Source organism: Lampetra planeri, chromosome 8, assembly GCF_965212315.1.
Source record: "Lampetra planeri chromosome 8, kcLamPlan1.2.h2, whole genome shotgun sequence".
NCBI lineage: Eukaryota > Metazoa > Chordata > Hyperoartia > Petromyzontiformes > Petromyzontidae > Lampetra > Lampetra planeri.
Window position 1 is genome coordinate 13957644 of NC_136114.1, and position 19586 is coordinate 13977229.

General features: G+C 43.3%; 1 protein-coding gene across 1 annotated transcript in view; it reads right to left on the bottom strand.

Annotated features, from left to right (window-relative positions):
• The window catches only part of LOC144720379 (cytoskeleton-associated protein 5-like), a 29828-nt gene that overhangs the window by 9251 nt on the left and 991 nt on the right, over positions 1-19586 (bottom strand). Inside the window, exons 2-33 of the mRNA XM_078597119.1 lie at positions 18872-18990; positions 17336-17526; positions 16993-17199; positions 16697-16868; positions 15646-15778; positions 15402-15505; positions 15186-15299; positions 14707-14811; positions 14483-14572; positions 14163-14327; positions 13716-13844; positions 13415-13603; positions 12794-12895; positions 12408-12518; positions 12201-12293; positions 11860-12045; positions 11639-11733; positions 11264-11321; positions 11010-11135; positions 10586-10725; positions 9301-9475; positions 8749-8862; positions 8419-8547; positions 7686-7880; positions 6363-6495; positions 5617-5717; positions 5325-5450; positions 3457-3606; positions 2840-3043; positions 2526-2661; positions 1935-2128; positions 1072-1238 (exon numbers count right to left, since the gene is read on the bottom strand). Of these exons, the coding sequence (XP_078453245.1) occupies positions 1072-1238; positions 1935-2128; positions 2526-2661; positions 2840-3043; positions 3457-3606; positions 5325-5450; positions 5617-5717; positions 6363-6495; positions 7686-7880; positions 8419-8547; positions 8749-8862; positions 9301-9475; positions 10586-10725; positions 11010-11135; positions 11264-11321; positions 11639-11733; positions 11860-12045; positions 12201-12293; positions 12408-12518; positions 12794-12895; positions 13415-13603; positions 13716-13844; positions 14163-14327; positions 14483-14572; positions 14707-14811; positions 15186-15299; positions 15402-15505; positions 15646-15778; positions 16697-16868; positions 16993-17199; positions 17336-17526; positions 18872-18928 (4391 nt within the window). The 5' untranslated portion in view covers positions 18929-18990. The remainder of the gene's footprint in view (positions 1-1071; positions 1239-1934; positions 2129-2525; positions 2662-2839; positions 3044-3456; positions 3607-5324; positions 5451-5616; positions 5718-6362; positions 6496-7685; positions 7881-8418; positions 8548-8748; positions 8863-9300; positions 9476-10585; positions 10726-11009; positions 11136-11263; positions 11322-11638; positions 11734-11859; positions 12046-12200; positions 12294-12407; positions 12519-12793; positions 12896-13414; positions 13604-13715; positions 13845-14162; positions 14328-14482; positions 14573-14706; positions 14812-15185; positions 15300-15401; positions 15506-15645; positions 15779-16696; positions 16869-16992; positions 17200-17335; positions 17527-18871; positions 18991-19586) is intronic.

Here is a 19586-nt window from a genome sequence, read left to right on the forward strand (position 1 = left end):
GTGCAGGACGACAAGTGCGTGTGAAATGGGCGTGTAAGAATCGCACCGAGTATTGCGTCGGATTAAAAAAAGATGGCTCCCTAATTTTTTTTTTTAACAGCTCTTATCTTGTACGTACGTACGCAAGCCGTGCGTCCGGAGACGTCCGATGTAAATTAGGAAGCTTTGGCGGTGACAAAAGGGGGCACTGACGTTCCCGTCAAGTGCACGATTAGGGTTCTGGAGTGATGGCACGTTGACGTAACTCCCAACAAAGTCAGTGCAGTGATATCAGTGCTATGGCGGAAGTCCCTGAAAGAGATTTCAGTATTTTTTTTCTCATTATTATTAACCTTTAAAGCCACGTCAGAGCCCAGGACACAGCGCCTAGGTACATAGATACAAGATAAAAGCTCTTTTTTTCCAGCAAAATACTTCTAGCGGAGGCAAAATAAGGGGAAGTTGATGAGTCAAATGTCCTTAATCTTACCAAGCTGTTCGTCTAAAATCTCATCTGGAAATGCAGGCTGTTTACTCTGGCCTTCACACGGCTCTGTATCGTACATCGCCAGAGGAGACCTGAAATCTTGCGCCACGTGACGTTGGAGAAGTTTGAGGAACAATGGCAAGGAGGAAGGAGATGGTTGGGGACAAGACGAAGCAGAACAAGATACTCACATGCGGTAGGAACGGTACATTATTCTTTTTCCACAATGAAAAGCGCAAGGAAGAGAAGCAGACATTTGATACACGTCCCCTAATGTATCGTTACCCTACGTAAACAGACAGTAGCAGAGTGCAGATGCCACGTGTATCAAAGAGCCAGAATGAGATATGAACACAACGGACCAAGATTAACGGCTTGCACGGTTTAAACAACAAGCAGTGAAAGAATGCCACCAATTTTTGCAAGGCATTCGAACCTTGAGCAGCAAGATGTACACAGTGGGGCCCAATTGTGTTTCACAAGTCAATAATTGTGCGATCACTTCCTCATTATCAATGAGCTGTGATGCACAACATCAGACCTCGAATCGTCTCATCCCATTAAACGATACAAGATGCAGAGAAGACGGTAAACAACCCACTCACTTGAGCTTGGAGGGCACCTCTTCTTCCTGCCCGGCGCGGCCCTTCAATATCGTTGTGTTGTTGCTGTGGGTCGCTGCGACGGCCGGAGTCGGCTTGGTGCCACTTGAGGGCTTCTTGGCAGAGCGTTTGATCCTTTCCTCCAACATGCTCATGTCCTTGTCTGCCAGCTAGCAACAAAACCAAAAATAACCAATGGGTCATCACGATCATCATCTGCCGGATGACGATCCCGTCGCACCATCTCCTCCGTGGTCTTTAAAGCGAGCTTGTTCACTCCATTGGACGCCATTCCACCACTAGCCTCATCCACCGATCTGTCCCTGCCCAAGCCCATCCTTACTTTTCCGAACAGCCAAAAATAATGTGCATCATTTATATTTGTTTTCCGATCCACGTGTTCAAATTTGTTTCTGAATGTAATTACAATCACATTTTTTTAATGACAAAAATAATTCTTACACTTGATTTCAAAATTTGAGTACATGGGTGGCGGTGCATTATAAAACCTCACGTCATGGAATGTACAACTCAACCTTTTGCACATAGTCAGCTATGAAGGTGCCCAACATGTATATTTAATTTGTGGCCCCATTTCACGTAAACTTGTTCAGAGCATATATTCCTCTGAGTATCCAAACTTCATCTACAACAGTACTTCCATCAGTAATTAGAGAAATGTCACTCCACATATGGGTATAAAAACTAGAAAAATACACAGCACCAAATAAAAGCCAAATTATTAACGCACAATTCAACGCATTTACAGGAAGAGTCAGAATTTATTTTAATCAATGAAGCGATCGATCGTCACACTTTTAAGTGGTTAACGTGGCACGGCTAAAAAAAATAGTAAGGCCACCTACATTTCCAATCATCTTGAGAACCTGTTCCCCAGCGAGGTTGTACGCCACCACGATGGTGTTGAGCGCCGCGTTGCGAACGGAGTTGTCGCGGTCGCCAATCTGCGTCGCGATCTCTTTCAGGGCCTTCGCCGGCGTGGGCTGGCACACGTTTATGCCGTAGCTGTCGATGAGCACTCCCAGCTCCTCCAGGCACTCTTGAGGTCGGACGGAGCAGACCGAAATTAACAAATGTTGCATGCACACATGTGCTCATCGCATAATCAAGAAACACATTTGTACATGCGCCGTCTTGGGCCAATATACTTCTGGGCGAGGGTCTCCACAAACTTGGGGCTATATGGCCATATGTCATCACGTAGGTCAGTACAGGTTGATGAAAGTGGGGAGCATCGACGCAGAGTACAAAAACATATTTCGTTACACTGCCCTCTGCCGACCACCACACGGCAAAGCCTGGAAGCAAGCTTTTAACGCCTTTTTAATGTATTGGATGAGATCGGGTGCGTGCTGGGTGATAAGATCACAAGTCAAATACCATCGAACAGAATTATAAGCGGGAAGGATGCTTGACAAGTGAGTTTCTCAACTCACCCGCTCTTTGTTTCGAGTTCTTGGACTTTATTCCGTCTAAAACGAACACAAACATCTTGCTCGCTGGATACACCTTGCAGATGTTATTCATGATCATTCGGACATCCTTGCGAATTGTGTCCTTTGACTCACCGACCTAATAGAAAAAATATGTACGGCATTAATTTTTTCTAATTAAATTGCAGAACTTGAACTTTACATTTTAAACCACACGTACAACGGGACCCAACAAAAGCGGCAAGCATTCTGTTGGAAGATACAAATTTTGCATCGTAGAACAGCTGTTTGGACACGACAACACAAGCCAAACTCACCTTCAGGATGAGGTAGGGGATGAAGGAACTGGCCTCGAAGTCGGTGAGGCAGTAGCCGTCGGCCGATATCGTCAAAAACAGTATCTTAAGATACTCCAGCACCTTCATCAGCACGCTTGTGTTCGTCTCAAAGAAGCGCAGTGTCACCCACTTCAGCACCAGGTCCAGACAGCTGATGCAACCGTCCTTTTCAGCCTCCATCCGCTGCACGATAAAACCTCCGATTAGTTTAGATAGAAATTGCAGCCAAAAAAGCATTCACCCAAGATACTTTGGTAGGGCAAAAAAACACTGGTTAAATCGTAGGTCAGATGGCCTAAATATAATTTATTCTGACTTTTCAGTTCTGTTTGCCTTGCCAAGTAAAGCCGACAGACTGTGGCATAGCCATGGAGTGTGCGGGTGGCCCCCACAAGCTGGAGAGACCCAGGGGATGAATTAAAAAAGGGGGTTTGAAATTGGACTGGAGAGGCCTCATTTCATGCCTTGCACCAGGGCCCGTGCAAACCACACTCTGCCACCGGACGGAGATGAGAGTGAAGCAAAACTTTAAATGAAATACCCAGCAGCCAACCTCACTGGATCTGACGCCAGACAAGTGGAGGTTAAGTCTTCACCTCGGTCATGATGCCCAGGGCCTTGTTGTGGTGCTGGAAGTCTGCGTGGAACAGCTCCTCCAGGAGCCACCGTGCCACGCAAGAGGAAATCTGCGTCTTCAGCTGCTCAATGTACTCATCGCGAGGTGTGGTGAAATTCCATTTCAATACCTGTTGAAGATTATTTTACAGGAAAAATGCACATTTCCACCACATTCAAAATGTATATACACATGTACATACAATTTTTTTTAATCCAATGCAAGCTTAAAGGGCTCCACATGCCATGTGACCTTGGTTCACCATGCTGGTCAGTGCCGGTTGGTGAAGACAGGGAAGTATAGATGTGGGAACAAAGAATTACAGCACAACAATTATATGATAATTGTTTTTTTTACCATTTTATCTGGCAACAAAACTGACACCTTTTTTTTTACAAGGAGTCATGTTTGCATTGACCACAATACCTGCAGTCGGAATGCAAACAAAAAACAACTCTGATAATATATGCACTGTCCTTGAAATTGATTGGTCCGCACCCGAGACAGCTTTCCTTAGAGCCTAGTCTCACATGGTGTTGGACCAGATGACGCCAAAAGGCGCACAACTCAAAGACAATGCACCATCAGAGTATGAGAGCTCGGGGTTAAGCATTTACACCATAGGAACCTCCTTTGCCAGTAGCAAAATATGATAATAGATTTTTTTACCCTTTTATCTGGCAACAAAACCGACACCTTTTTAAATTCTCAATTATATGTTCTGCACCGCCCGCCGCTGCCCACCATGCAGCGCCAGCCTTTGATAAACTGCGTGTCACCATGGTCACTTATTCAAGCACTACCCATGCTTCATTCTGCTTAGCTTTTCGAGACGTGAAGGGATGGGGTGCATTCTGGGTTCATCGGTCATTGGCCAAATTGCATAGCTGGGAAGTTTATATGCTCAAGTCAATTTAGCAAATGCACAAGCAGGATGCTGCACACCGATACTGTGAGAAAGTAAAACCCTTCTGGATCCAAGAGGAAAAGCTGATGTTTACAGTCTGAAATGTGTGCCTAGCTCATCTTCTTGACCCAGAGTAACCAACATAGAAGAAAAAGGTTGCGCATAGAAGAAGACCTGATGCAGGCAGTAATGAGAAGGAAACTGACAATATTTGAGGTCACATATGTAGGTTAGACAACAAAAGAAAAATGCCAAGTATGTTGTTGTTGTTCGGGGAAAAATGTAAGGAACCGGAAAGAGAGGAAGACCTAACAGAGAATGGGCTTGACAACGACATCGTAAGAGATTGGTGCCAGAGAGATGTGGCACTACTTGAGCATGTTGGCACTACACCACAGAGGAAAGTGGAAACAAATGACGAAATATGCAGTGGACACCTGCAGGCTATCTGTCCATGGATGGTGATGATGATGACACGTCATCATGGCTAAACACAACTTGCATGTTATACATACATGTGTCATATGGGCTTTCGTCATAAGGGCTTGGGCTAGCTGGATGGCATGAATGTTTACATTTTATTATGGAATTTTACACCGGTAAATTATCCAGATGAATGCCGTACTTTGCCAGTGTTTCTACATCTAAATACAAGTTTGTTTAAGGTGCTTGTAACGTATTTCACAATTATCAAAACTTTTATTTTTCGATTTAAAGCTTTCGTGACTGCAGGGATTCATCTTCTTGGTTCTTGGTTCTTTCTAATAATATTTTATTATTTCCCTTCACGTATAAGGGAAATAATAAAATATTATTATTTCCCTTCTACGTGACTTTACCGAAAGAACCAAGAAGAATTATCAAAACAATAAATTTTACCATACATGTCCATGACTGAATTCTAGCAGTACAGAAAACATGGATTGCAATGATGAGCTCACCTTGAGTGCCCTCTCTTCTTTTACCCTTTGTTCTTTTCCATTTGGAACCACAATAAATATAGCTCCTCCCCTATCCTCATCCTCCTTCAGATTCGACTTGCTGGTAGTCTTCTTTCCCAACGTAGCCTGGCGAATATAGTCAATAAATTGTAGTTTTGAAAGCGTGCACGTTCAACACCAAACACACACACATAAAACACGGACAAACACTTTCCACCAAACTGTGGCAATCTCCTCTTGCATAGGTGTAGACACAAAATATTATCATCGAAGTAAGAGAGTTTTAATGCACCTTTCCCTTGGCGGCTGGTCCGGCAGTTTTTGGTCGTTTGGTATCTCCCACAGAGCTAGCGTCCTCCGCAGGCACGGGTGCACTCTGTGGTCTCGAAGAACCTAGGGAAACAAAAATCTCCGATTCGATACAAATAATAACAAAAACCGTTTACTTAAAACTTTCCTGACTGCAGGAATTCATATTCTTTGGTTCTTTCAGTAAAGTCACGTATATACAAAAATAATCATAAAAATAAAGTGAATAAAAATAAAACCCATTAATGTAGACTGTAGCCTGGTTATTAAGTTTGGTGAGTGTACTGGCAGTCTATAGCGTAGACCGAAAGAACCAAAGAATAATAACAAAAGCAGCAGCAACAATTCTTAAACTATATATGCATCTAATAATAGGGTTTTCCCCTTTTTTCTGGCAACAAAACTGAAACCTTTTTACAAGGATTCATGTCTGCATTAACCACAATACTTGCAGTCAAAATGCAAACAAAAAACACTGATAATATATGCATTGTCCTTGAAACTGATTGGTCCACACCAGAGACAGCTTTCTTTTGAGCCTCGTCTCAATTGGTGCTAGACCAGATGACGCCAAAAGGCGTACAGCTCAAAGACAATGCACTATCAAAGTAATGAGGGCTCGGGGTAAACATCTACATCAAAAACCCTATTATTATATGTTGGTACTGGTAAAGGAGGTCTAATGAAATACATGCATCTCTTTACCAAATTAATAAAATGCAGCAATACCCGATTTGGCAGGCGCTGCGCTTGCGGATGCCGAGGCCCCCGCTGATTTAGCCGTTGCTTTTGCAGCAGGTTTGGCAGGAACATTTGGCCGACACTTATCCAAAACAGCCATCACTGGGTCCTTTGATGAAGCCTTGAATGACAACACAACATTTATGTAAATGTCATGCAACCGACTCACTAAGCAAATCATTACTTTAAATTCTAATCTCGAGATTTTCTTTGCGTACTGTTTTACTGCCTCACTATTATACAAGCACAGGGGAGAGTTAGATATAATCTAATAAATGTAGCCATGTAGGACAATAGCAAGTTGCTCTCAAGTGTGTTGTAAAAGATTAACAATTTTCGAGGTGGCCAGTTGGCACAGAGGTCAGAGCAATGAGCGAGTACTACCGAGATCCTCGGTTCGAATGCACGTGTGCTGAGCTAGATACAAATTGACATGTTCTGTTTATGTAACAAAGCTTACCAATTAGCTGTGTCGGGTGGTGGCGGGTTTAACGACACATTTATATTCACGCGATCTCCCAAAAAAAAACTATTATGGAATACACATCGTTGACTCATTAAGTGAACCGAGTTGATGGCCACCAATGACGGCAAAAAAAACTATTTGGTTCTGGACTTAATTTTGGTCGAATATGGAAGAGTGGATGGGACTTCTCTGTCCTTTTTCTCTGCGGACCAGGTCACTCGAAGTTACGAGGTACATCTGTAATATGCGCTTCTCTGGACCACTCTCTAACGCAAAAGTTTGCACTATTCTGCGAGAGATCAAAATGGGTAAAAACAAGAGCATCGTAAGAGAACACCTCTTCTGACCTGTCGTGCCAGCCATATACCATCACCTAGTACAGATACACACCGCTGCTCCTGACGCGGTTATCTAGCTTGAGACAACCTGAATGTGAAACTGTAGTTGTTGCTCTGCATCTAGAGGAGCCACACGACAGAAGACTACTATCAACTACAATAATAATAACTCCATTTATATAGTGATTTTCATCAAGGCTCTTAAAGCGCTGTACAGGACACAGCAGCAGCACACGCTCAGCATGAAAATAATTATTTATACATTTTAAGAATCCATTCACTAAATTAACTAAAAGTTTAACAAGCGGAAGCGTGTAAATGGGTTTTAAGACGCGTTATAAAAATCCAGACTCGGAGAGATCCTGATATCTTGTGGAAGAGCGTTCAAAACCCTGGGGGTTACACGGGGAAAAAGCTCGGTCACCCATCGACCAAAGCCTCGAGACCTGGGATTAGCAGAGATCTGCCACGCGACTTCATGAAACAATATCAAGGTTTCCTCCACACCTTCAACTTCCCGGTGGCCTTGGTCATCTTTTCGTAGCCCAGGTGTATCATGAAGGGAATGACGGCATCCTGTGCCTTCTTGCGCACGTCCCCACTGCGGTCCTCGATGCAGGCGTACAGATACGGCACACACAAGGCCAGGTCGGCCGGCACCGTGCGGAGATCCGGAAGCTTCTCCGCGAGCCAGCCCAGCAGCTACATGGTGGCGGCGGTGGTAGGCAGCAAAAATGCACACACATTCAGGCAAACAAACAAACACTTAAGTTGACCATTTTTGTCAGCATCCTCGTGAACGTCTCTACGGTCATTAGAGAACTTTGTAAAAATCAACATAGTTATATAATGCACTTTTTGTGAATGACGAATGGTAAAACGTGTTCATAACCATATAAAATGTTCGTAAGATGAAAGTACATCTGAACAGCCCTCTTGTTAATATTCAGCTGGATGAAGGCCTCCCCATGCGTTGGCGTTATTGAACCATACACCTCGCTGGTGAGTGCAGGTTGGTAAAGGTGGGAAGAACATTAATGGGAGCACAGAAGTACAGCACAACTATGGATCTTGCTATACTGCCACCCCCTATCCACAAGGCAGCACAACCCTGCAGCCTATAATGCTTGTTAACGTGGTCGGCCATCCAATCATAATCCAGGCTCAACCATGTGGGTAACTTGGTTATAGAAATACAGTACGAAGACCTAAACGTGAACAAGGTGAATGCAAAGCGCACCTCCTGCCGCAGGAAAGGATTTTCCTTTTTGAGCTCTTCGGATAGGTCTTCTCCCTCCAACCAATCCTTCATGCCTGTCTGCTCCACCCACGTGTTCAGGGTAGCGAGAGCTGCCGCTCTCACCGTGTTCTGCCCGAAAAATTATTAGAGAGCACGCAAATGTTAGAAACCGCACGAACGTTAGAAATCACGCTGAAAAATATTCGGCTTTTCCCTTCAACCCACCCCCCCAGATATGCCCTGCAATAACGGGATACTCTGCGCTCACCGCCGTCATCACGCGAGATTTCACACGGCTTTACGTAATTAAGCCGTGCGTAAAGCGGGTACCTTGGAATCCCCAAGGGTGGCGATGATGGGGAATCCCAGCGACCTCACGTGCTGCTTCACATTTGGCCCCATTGCTGTGGCAACCTGCTGCAGAATGCCGAGCGCCTGTTGCATCTACACTCCAGTGCACGGACACACAAAAGAAAGATTCCCCATATAGCCTTAACAGACTGTTTGGGACAAGTGCTGTTAGCGAGTAGCACCTATGAAGGCTGGCACACGAGGGGGTGGGGGGGTAGACAGCACCACCCCCAGCCGCCTTTGTCTCCCCAGTGGCGATGTTTACACACCAAACCAGGTACTCATTTGAGGCCGTGCCAATCTAGGAAAGGCCCAAAACCGGTTCAGATGATCATAACTGGTGTTTGGCCATGAGCGGGAATCGAACTCCGGTTCTCCGGGTTCGTAGCGCAGCGCGCTAACCGCTACACTACCGCACCGGCACACACACACTCGTAGAATAACAATTAAGAATGCAGTCGGAAATAAAAACGGTGGAAATTTTACGAATGTAATCAAGCATGACACGGTTTGATTTTGCATTGGACTTGCCAGAATCTTATTGGAATCATTGAGACGGCTCTTCAGGGCGCCCGGCAGGTCCCCAATGTTGGCAGTGATGAACTTGGCTTCGTTTAAAATGGCAACGACTTCGTCCAGGCCTTCTTTCCTGATCTTCCAGTTTTTGTCCCCAAGTTTGGTAACGAGGTCTGGTGTTATTTTGTTGCTGAAAAAAAAACCAAAAGATTGACAATACATGCATTAGGCAAAAAAGCCAACATTAAATAACTAGGCGTGTGATGTTATTAATATATTCATTACAATCATGAAATACCACTCACAATACCACACATCAAATGTCTGAGGAAATCAATGGATATATTAAAATGATACACATGTAAGCTAGCGTGACATACATGATAAAGGTGACTGTACAAGACTGTAAAAAATATATTTTAAAAAGGATCAATTCCTAAAACACAATCACAGCAATTCATTAGACATCATTAGGGGGGAGGAGAATGGTTACATTTGTGTGCCACTCAATATGCACATGGAAAAGTAAAGCGCCAGCTTTCTTGGATCGCGCGCTCCCAAATGTGTTAGTATAAGAGTATGAGAGAGTCTAAAAAGTATACGAGTATACTTTAGTAAGAGTCTGAAAATGTATTTCTAATCTGTTAATATTCGCAGGATGCTCAAGATCCACTTCTCTTCTCCACATGTATCCCTATACTCTATGACTCTATGTATTGAATGCAATGCCTTTTTAAATCCTTTATATTAAGTTTGCTTGCTTGCTTGCATAGGACCGTGCAAATCTTTCGGTCGTTTTTTAACCCACTTCCCGTGATCCAATCGAGCTGACATTTTGTACACAGACTCGTTGTGCGTGACAATTAATGTTCGTGAAATAATTTTTCCAAAATTTTACACTTTTTAGGACAAAAATATTATATTTAATTACCAATTGCTTAATGGTGCAATGCAATCATCTGACCCATAGGTGGCAGCCATCTCAAGCCAGAGGACGAGAGGACTCTAGCCACCACGCATATAAAGGATTTATAGTGAAAAACTTTGTTTTTACGGGTTATACTTATTTCAACTCCTTTGAACAGCCAGTAAATATTGCAGAGCTGTTTTTAAACTTGCTGTGGTTCAGTTTAACAGGAAAATGAATAAAACCAGGAGGTGCGTGAACTTCAAAACAACAAACCTGAACTTTGAGTGGCACCCTAAGTCACGTGCCTATAAAATAACACGTCTTAGGTTCTACGTATCATAACTTGCGCGAGGAAATACAAAAGGAACAACAGCAGCATGCATACTTTACCATATATCTATCCGCGTCACAAAATCTTGCACGTTCACCATAACGCAATCCTCTTCCGTCTCCCCATCCGCATCCTCGGAAGCGTCCTCCCCACGCTTACTTTGTCCTCTGAAGGGGGCAGGCGGAGTCTGTCCCTTTGTCTATGCAAAACAAATGTCGCGGAAGGCAGTGGTAGAGAAAGGGTCATTGCACCACAGCATTAAATCCAACACACACAAAAACATTACGTTCATTTTGAGAAGTGAAGTGACCCACGGAGCAGCCGATCGTGAGGCTGTTATATCGAGTGGTGATTAAAAGTGGAGCGAATAAAAAACAGCTTTCGAGAAGTTACAAAAAACAGGCTGTGTGTTTTACACATTTGAAGGTCTGTAAAAGAACAAACCAAACAAACACTACCATGGAAGACTGGGAAGAATGGTACCTTTTCAAACTCGGCGTCTATCTGGTTCAGCAATGCCGGCTTCTCGTCTTCAAAAAACATGCGAAGTGGCGGCCCCATGTAGAGGTACATCACGCCCAGAATAGCGATGGCTGAGGTTCGCACAGCCTGCGCGACAGAAAAAACACAGCAAAACAAGCCGATATCTTGAGACCAGTCACCACGAGCAGAAACTCGATTGTGAGCGCTTAAAAGTATTGAACAAGGCAAGCGTCTAATCTCCATCACTCACTGACCGGATTAGTTGCCGACAGCGCAGTCTTCACGTGACTAATGAAAGCCCTTACGTTCACCCTGCCAACAGCAAAAAAAAAAGTTTATTTACAACTTGAACATTTCAGTACGGCTTAAGATACTAAATCACCAAATGCGCATGCCGTAGAGCTGTAGTTATAAACATTTTTGGACCTGCAGACATATGTCAACCTTCAAAAGTCATGGAACAACCATGTAGTTAAAAATGTCGTTTGGTAAAAATATATAGTTGCACCATAGGTAACCAACCATGCTAATCAGAGGTGCTAATCGGAGATGCAACAGGTCAGTGGATCACTGCCTTGCGGACCACAGATAAGAACGCACTGCTGTAAGAGAGGAGAGATGATACTCACCCAGCGAACCCAAACTCTTTTATAGCATTCGCAAGCCAGGTCAACGTCTCCGATTGATTCTTCGGATTTTTTTGACCAAATGCCATTGCAACAATCTGAAAGGAGGTCATAGATACTTAGTTAAATTAAGCAGACCTATAATTCAGTAACAGCTCCAATCACAACCGCATAATGGAAAAGAAAATAAACTAAAAACGATTGTGCATTCACTGCTGATGCACCTCCTCTGCAGTCCACGGCAAATTGCAGGCTTCCGAGACGGCAGTCAGGGCATCCTTGGCAAAGTTTCCACACTTCACATCGCCGATCTTGTCAACAAGGCCCTCCAGGGCGATGCGGGCCGATGTCTTGGAGAAATTACCCTTCTGTGCCACCAGTGCCACAATCTGCAGCTTCAGCTGCATCACCTGCCACGTGTGTTCAAACACTCACGTCAATATTTCATTTTCTAACGAGTTTTAACCATAAGTGCTTTACAGATTTCCATGTACCTCACAACTTAAAAAAATGTGACATGTTTAGCTAAGCTCGTTGCAAAACACAAGCAGCAGGTAACCCTTACTTGGAAGTTGGTTTCCTTCCAGCCCGGTTTCTTGGCCAACATTCTGATGAGAGCTTGGCACGGCATTTCATCTTTCCCCATCGTCTCTACAGCCTGTGCACATGAAACTGGGTTAACAAAGGTGTCAATCAAATCCGCAGGTGACACCTGCCACTTGACACACAAGCTGCTGCAGCACACGCCAGCGTCGTTAACGTGGTCACAAACCTTCTGGAACTCCTCCATGCTGGCGAGCCTCTCCTTCCAGTTGCTGCTGTCCAACTGCTGCAGGCAGGAGGGTGGCAGCACTGCAGCAGCTTTCTCCTCGCACACCTCCGTCTGTGGGCAAACGCAGCCATCAAACCCACCCACCATGGAGCACTCACAAAAGCACAATCAGAAACTGCATGCACGACAAGCTGATTCAACAGCTCAATGCAAAACTGCACAAACACCGGGGGATCATGAAAACGTTAGTTCTATAAAAACGAGTAAAAAATGTATTTATCACCGACAAAGATATACGTGGTTTCGCAATGTGAGCAGCAAAACAATTGCAAATGCTGTGGCGGTACCGACGTACTTATACAAACTGTAATGCACTGTGCTCTTACCGAAAGCTCATGCTCAACCTCGTCTTGTTTTTCTGCCCCCTTCTTGCCCTTGGCAGCTGCAGCCTTACCACCCGCCGCAGGTTTTCTTGGCGGACCACCTGGCTGCAAAACCCACGCGTAACGTTCAGCCAGCATTCGCCACAACGTGCCGTGCAGTCTCAACAAAAGCCACCTCTCTTAAAACCGCCTTGAGCCACAAATTAAATAATCTATAAATGCATGCTCCTTGCAAAAAAATCTGCACACAAACGGTCCCTAATAAAACTAAAGTAACTCAACAGGCAACAATGTGCACTGGTTAAAAGGAGACAAGTAGACAAAATAACTAAATAAGGAATTCAGTCCCAATTTATTTACACGAACACTTAGCAATTAGCAGAAATACTTTGCTTTAGAATAGTTAATGTTTTTTTTTTATCATATAACATTACAAAATGGATCAATGCTGTAGTTGATGAAAGTAGATGTTAAAATATATTTGATACTTTACATTACGTGATTTTTGATCACTGTACAAGATGACAAGTTTTTTCTTAATTTTATATTTTAACACAAACATATACAATAAGATGTGCCAATATTGTGTTCTGAATGTCTCCACCAGTCCGCACCAGTACTGACCTTGACACCAGCCGCAGCCACCTTTTTGGGCGGTCCCGAGGGCCTGCTCGATGTGGTCGATCGGGCTGTTTCTGTCGACGCCGTTGCCCCAGCTTTGGCCGAAGGGTTCGCCGACTTAGAAGCAGTGGCTGTGCCGCCCACCTTCTTGCCACCCTGCGCCAGTTCGACTTTCTCGGCGCATTCCTTGATCTGTTAACGGAGAGCACGGGACAATGATGGTGAGATCTAACTGTGTCAAGAGGAACGCAGGTGCCACAAGAGATCAGGGAACAACGCTTGCAGAAAAGATTCACGTAATCACCTTTTCGAGTTTCAGCTTGTCCACCTCATCCAGGTAAGGGTTGACCGCCTTCTCCCCAACCACCTTGAGGGCAGTGGCTAGGGCCTCATAGGCAGCATCTCTTACTTCTGGTGCAGAGTCATTTGTTTGCTGTGAGGACACAGAGTAAATGTATGAAAATCACTTGTTAATAATATGCTTTCAAAATTATTATAGATTTTCAACTTTTTAACGAGCTAGACTATAGACCAAATACAAACTTTAAGCAGAAATGCAATATTATTTTAGTATATAGTTGACTTTCTTGCACCGACATTTTTGTAGTCTACATACTATGTTTTCCACCCCAATTCTTGTCCCAATACATGCTCGTCAAAACCAACAAAGGTCACGCATACATTTATCTGCTTAATTTTATTTCAACTGCACACCACACAAATGAAACATCCTCCGTAAATCGGGACCAACTTTGAGCAGAGCGACGCAGAATGGCTTGAGCAGCGACTTGGGCAGGGTGGTGGTGGTGCAGTGGCGGAAGCTCCGAGCCAAAAACAGGGAGGCCTGCTGCTTGATGCTTGGATTCTTGTTGTCCAGCACGGCCAGCACATCCTCACTCACCACTTGCAGCGTCGTCTGTACAAGAAAAGTTGTCAACATTTGAATCTCTGAATACTTTACCTTCTCCTGTCCCCCACCCCTCCAATTCTTAAACAAGTGTTGCATTCGCCAACATGCACGAAGGAGGTCATCCGTGCACGGGTAATTCTTTGCAAGCGTTAAGCGCTTACCGTAAGAAAGACTGCATCTATAGCTTCTTGAAGTGCTTGTACAACTGCGGGCTTTTTTTCTTTGAACTTCTCAAGCAGTGTAGACATAACCTGTGCAGACATGGGATCACACGCTCAATGAAAGGAACCTTACACTTGAAATTCAGTTAAAGGCTGCCTAGGCTGAACGTAATTCATTAAATACTTCTACGTGTAATAACTTTGCCTCAAACAAAGTGACTTACATGAGGAGCGTAAGTGTGAAACTTTTTCCGGAGCCCAGCGGCCAGGCAGCTCAAACACTTGGCTGCCAGTGAAACGAGCATAACATTCGAGTCCTTTCCAATAACCTGTACACAAGTAGTTAAAATTGGAGGGTTAATGTTTGACAAAAAATAAAACACCACAACTATTACATACCACAATCAAATTTAGTTTTTCTACATTTTAAAACTTACATCCATGTTTTCATAACCTAACTTTAAAAAGTACAATAGGGGTTTTCCCCTTTTTTCTGGCAACAAAATTGAAACCTTTTTACAAGGAATCATGTGTGCATTAACCACAATACGTGTGGTCAAAATGCAAACAAAAAACACTGATAATATCTGCATTGTCCTTGAAACTGATTGGTCCGCACCAGAGACGGCTTTCTTTTGAGCCTCGTCTCAATTGGTGCTAGACCAGAGGACGCCAAAAGGAGGTCTAATGATTTAAAAAGTACCTTTTTTAAAACCCTGACCACATCACCATAGTCCCCAGGCTCGAGCTTTGGGTGCTTCAACAGCACCTCCAATGCTTCCAGGGCCTCCTTGCGCTCTTGCCACTTCTTAGCTTCCTACACAGACCACAAAGCACAGAAAATAAGCGTCAAAACCAACAACTCAAACTTCATTTAAAAACATGGGGTGAATTATGGGATGTTTTGGGGTTTACGAACCACTTTGTCATAGAAGTCCTTCGGAAGTTTGGAGATGATCTCCATGGGCTCCAAAAGATCGTACGGATCGAGAGCCGGTGCAGCGTCAACTTCGTCCTCATGGCCTGCCGATGAAATGTCTCGAGCTCAAGTAACCGCTCCAATTTCAAAACACCTCACTTAATTAAAAGGAAACTCTGGGTTATCCGTTCACGTGTCGTACGTAAAAACACACGATTTAAACGAGAATAAAAACTACACGCACCAGCGTCGACGTCTCCATTGTCGGTCTTCTGTTGCTCAAATTTCATCCTGAGGTCCTGCTGAGAGCGCATGAACCGGGTCTGCTTGGCAGGAGTGTTGGGCATCTTTTCCCATTCATCCTCGAGTTCTTTGAGCTGTAAACAAACAGCAAGCTCTTACTCCAAAGGTTTGAATATTCTAATTATACTTGATTTTTTATTTATATCAGTTGCAAAGAACAGGCACAAAGATCAAATACCCTGCAACAACCACCACTATTGACGGCATATGTAAGTTGCATTGTCACCAGACATCATTACACATATGGGATGTGACATCACAGCTTAAATGTCAAAACATCTGGTAGATATTATGGCTTGATCTGTATTGTTACTTAATACTTCAATTTAAATAAGTGTACATGAGCAGCCACTACACGCCTACAGTACATAGAAACCAAACGATACAAGAGCACAGATTTTTTGAGAAATGTGTGGTTTCCACAATGTTAAATTGCAAAAAGTCAGTATCAAGGGTGGCATTCCCATGGGAAACTGCCGAGTCTGAAAATATTAGGAAAATAAGATAATCCATTACACAGTCATAACTATATGTAACTTAATCAATAATTTGAAGAGATGTTATGAGGTACTGTATTCACAATAAAAGACAGAGCAATGTTACTCACAAAATTCTGATATTTGACAACTCAAAGACTGTCCAAATTAAAATATGCAACTTTATATCATTGTTTAAACACTATAACCGTAAGTTAATTTACAAAAGTTGTGCGATTTCTATCGGAACATTTCTTTCCTAAGAATTGTCCTCTGTATAACTTCTTCGATGAATAATTTTCAAGTTAAATTCTCAGATAATCCGAATGGGATTCACTGTTCCTGGCTTGGAATAGTAATAATTGGCTAAAATGTCCAGTAATATACCACAGCATCAACATTTTAAAGGCATTTGTATCTTAGAATTATGCTTGTCTGGACATGCACCCAACAATGTTGCAAAACAATGCTGCTGACAGTGCATTTAACAAGTCAAGATAATCCACTGCTTCTCACCTGCAGGGGGTTAATATTCTTGAGTGGTGCTCGCAACGCATCACGAATCCACCTGTAAATCTCCACGGCCAGCGACTTTGCCTCATCCCTCACTGGCTTGTCCCGCGATTCAAATAATTTTGGCAAAAGTTTTACGATTGGCTTCAATTGCACAATTTTGGAACCAAACTCACTGGGGGAGACACACAAGATATGAAAACAGAAACACAATTAGGAACAAAAAATAATTCGAGTATATATGTTTTGACTATCTACCGCATGAACTGTGCAGACAATGGTTGTCAAATGCAAATTACCAAAGTGCTTTCCTGAACGTTTCAATGCAAGTTACAACAATTTTGGGATTTTTGTTGTCCAATCCCTTGATCATTTCCTCTTGCACTGGGTCTGGCTTGTCAATCTCAATGTACATGAGGCAGATATCCATTCCCAATTCTTTGGCACGTGCCTTGGGCTGGTTAAACACCTTGTTCACGATACCTGCGACAACTTCTCCACTAGTCCTGGAAAAATGTACAAAAAATCAGAAAGTTCAGTACTTCAAACTGAAAGCCAATGCACGGACATGAAGCAAATTTCAGCAGGTTTGGTGCTGCATATTGATAGTGGAATGTCAATAACAGAATGTGAAAAACTTACTTCCCAGCTACATTGGCATTTTCCACAAAAACCAGGCCTGCCTCCAGGCCCTTGAGTTGTGCAACAGCATTGCTGTCGGTGACAAACTTTTTGATTAAGCCCAAATATTTAGAAAACTCTGGACTCTTCTCATCCAATTTCTGGAATATCTTGAGTGCTTCTTCGTAGCCATTTAGCCTCGCTTTCCAAACCTAAAAACAGAAATGAAACAAAATGGAACAAAGACAGTAACTCTTCCATGTACAATATGCCACAGTGATTATTTTATACAAATTACAAAGGAAGCATAACAAAATGTGAAAAGTGCGCAAAAAGCATGGAGTGGTCCATGCTTGAAATTACACATCCGATTAGCACAGTTAGACACGCACAGTGCGAAAGAAGTTCAACATACATACACCAAGAGACAGAAACAGGAGCACATGGATCAGTAAAATAACTGCATCATATTTAGGAAACTGGGCTTGGGCATGACACATCACTGAAAGGGATGAAGGCCAATGTTTGAGACTGGTGACTGAATGACAAAATAGACCCGAGGGCAAGACCGACAGAGATAGTAATGAGTAAGTCATGTGCTGGAGCGAGATGGATTGTGGCATTGCAAAAATGCGAGAGAACGCGACAGAATGGGGAAGCCTTTATCCAACAGTGGACAGACCATGATTGATGCTGATGGAATGATTATGTAATGATGTATTAATAACACTATCAAGAGAAAATTAACTACTTCGGAAAAACAGATGATGCATTCTGCATACCTATTTTACATGTGAAAGTACTCGTTCTGCCGACATGCACATTAACTTTTACAGTTTATTAAATGCAGATAGTTTCATTTACAAGGCAGCAATTGTAATATAGTCCCTTTACGCACACCACTTAAAAGCCATAAAGGAAACTGACGCAACGTGGGGTGAATGCAAATGCCCCCGTGATTACAAGTTGGGAAACACGTGGGCATTCTTACAGGAGGCCCAATTAATTCTGTTGTTTGAGACGTGTTCTAATAAAAACAATACAAAATTCATGTCACGAGTTACAGCTGTAAGTGAACATTACTAATAAAAGAGGTGAAAGCCAATTAAGCTAATTAACTAATTTGCAAGACCTTTTAAAAATCAAGGGCTACCCAGGTATAAGTTTTAGCCATTCTAATAGCTTTCATTCTCAACCATTTCTTTACACAATACACCACCGGGTGTTAACAAAACATCTAAAAGGAAAAGTCCATCTCATTACGTGTCGAGACGATGACCAAATCACCCAGAATATCCTCAATGTCAGATCTTTAAAACCAGGGCGAGTTCAACCAGGACCAGTTCTTGTATGGGAGACCACCATATATCGTGCTACAGGCTACGTAGTGGGCAAAATTAACATGATAGAGTTAAACTACCCTCTGCTACCCACCACTTATTATGCACTATGCTCCCAGGTAGATGCTGCCCAGCCTGGTTGATGAACTAACCCCCAAGATCCATATCCAGCAGTGGACTGACCAAAGTGTTGCACATGTGCAAAGTGTCCACCCACCTTGTGTTCGCATCGTTGGTCAACTGGCAATTTCATCCACTCACTGTCGTCCGCCATGGCTGCATCCAAGGATCACTTCAACCCGCAGTGGAATTTTGGCCTTTCTCTCCTGCCGACAACTATAACCAGGTAAATGTACAACAACAGCACGGACATTTTACCAATGTTGCAGCCGTCGAGGGTGTGCCGTATCGGAAATAATTACCCCCCCTCCCGACAGACCCGGTTACGCGTGCACACAACACGTATCACAGTCACTGCATGCAATTTCGCCTATTAAATTGCTCCAAGCAATTTTCAACATTCTGCTGTTGGCAGTTTTTAATTATAAGCAACTTTTTATTCCAGACTGTCAACATTCAGCCACCGCACGGGCGAGGCGCTAATTACGCAATAAGCCCCAGGTGCCAGTTGCATAAAACACCATAGGGAACACATTTATTCCCTATGGTATCTGTGCTTTGTGTTCAGTTTATCCTTCCACGCACCTCCGCATAGCACGGGTTGGCTATGTATGGTGCTAAATAAGTTCCACGTACATCCATTTCCATTGGCGGATATTTTAATGCTGCGTTCAGAGGAAAATAAATGTCAAGGTGTTTTATGCAACTGCTAACAGGAAACTCGACACTGAATGGCTCTCGTTTCTGAATGAAGGCTTCCACACACCATGTCCGTGACGAGGGGTTGTTTGACCTTACTTCACAAAGCTAGT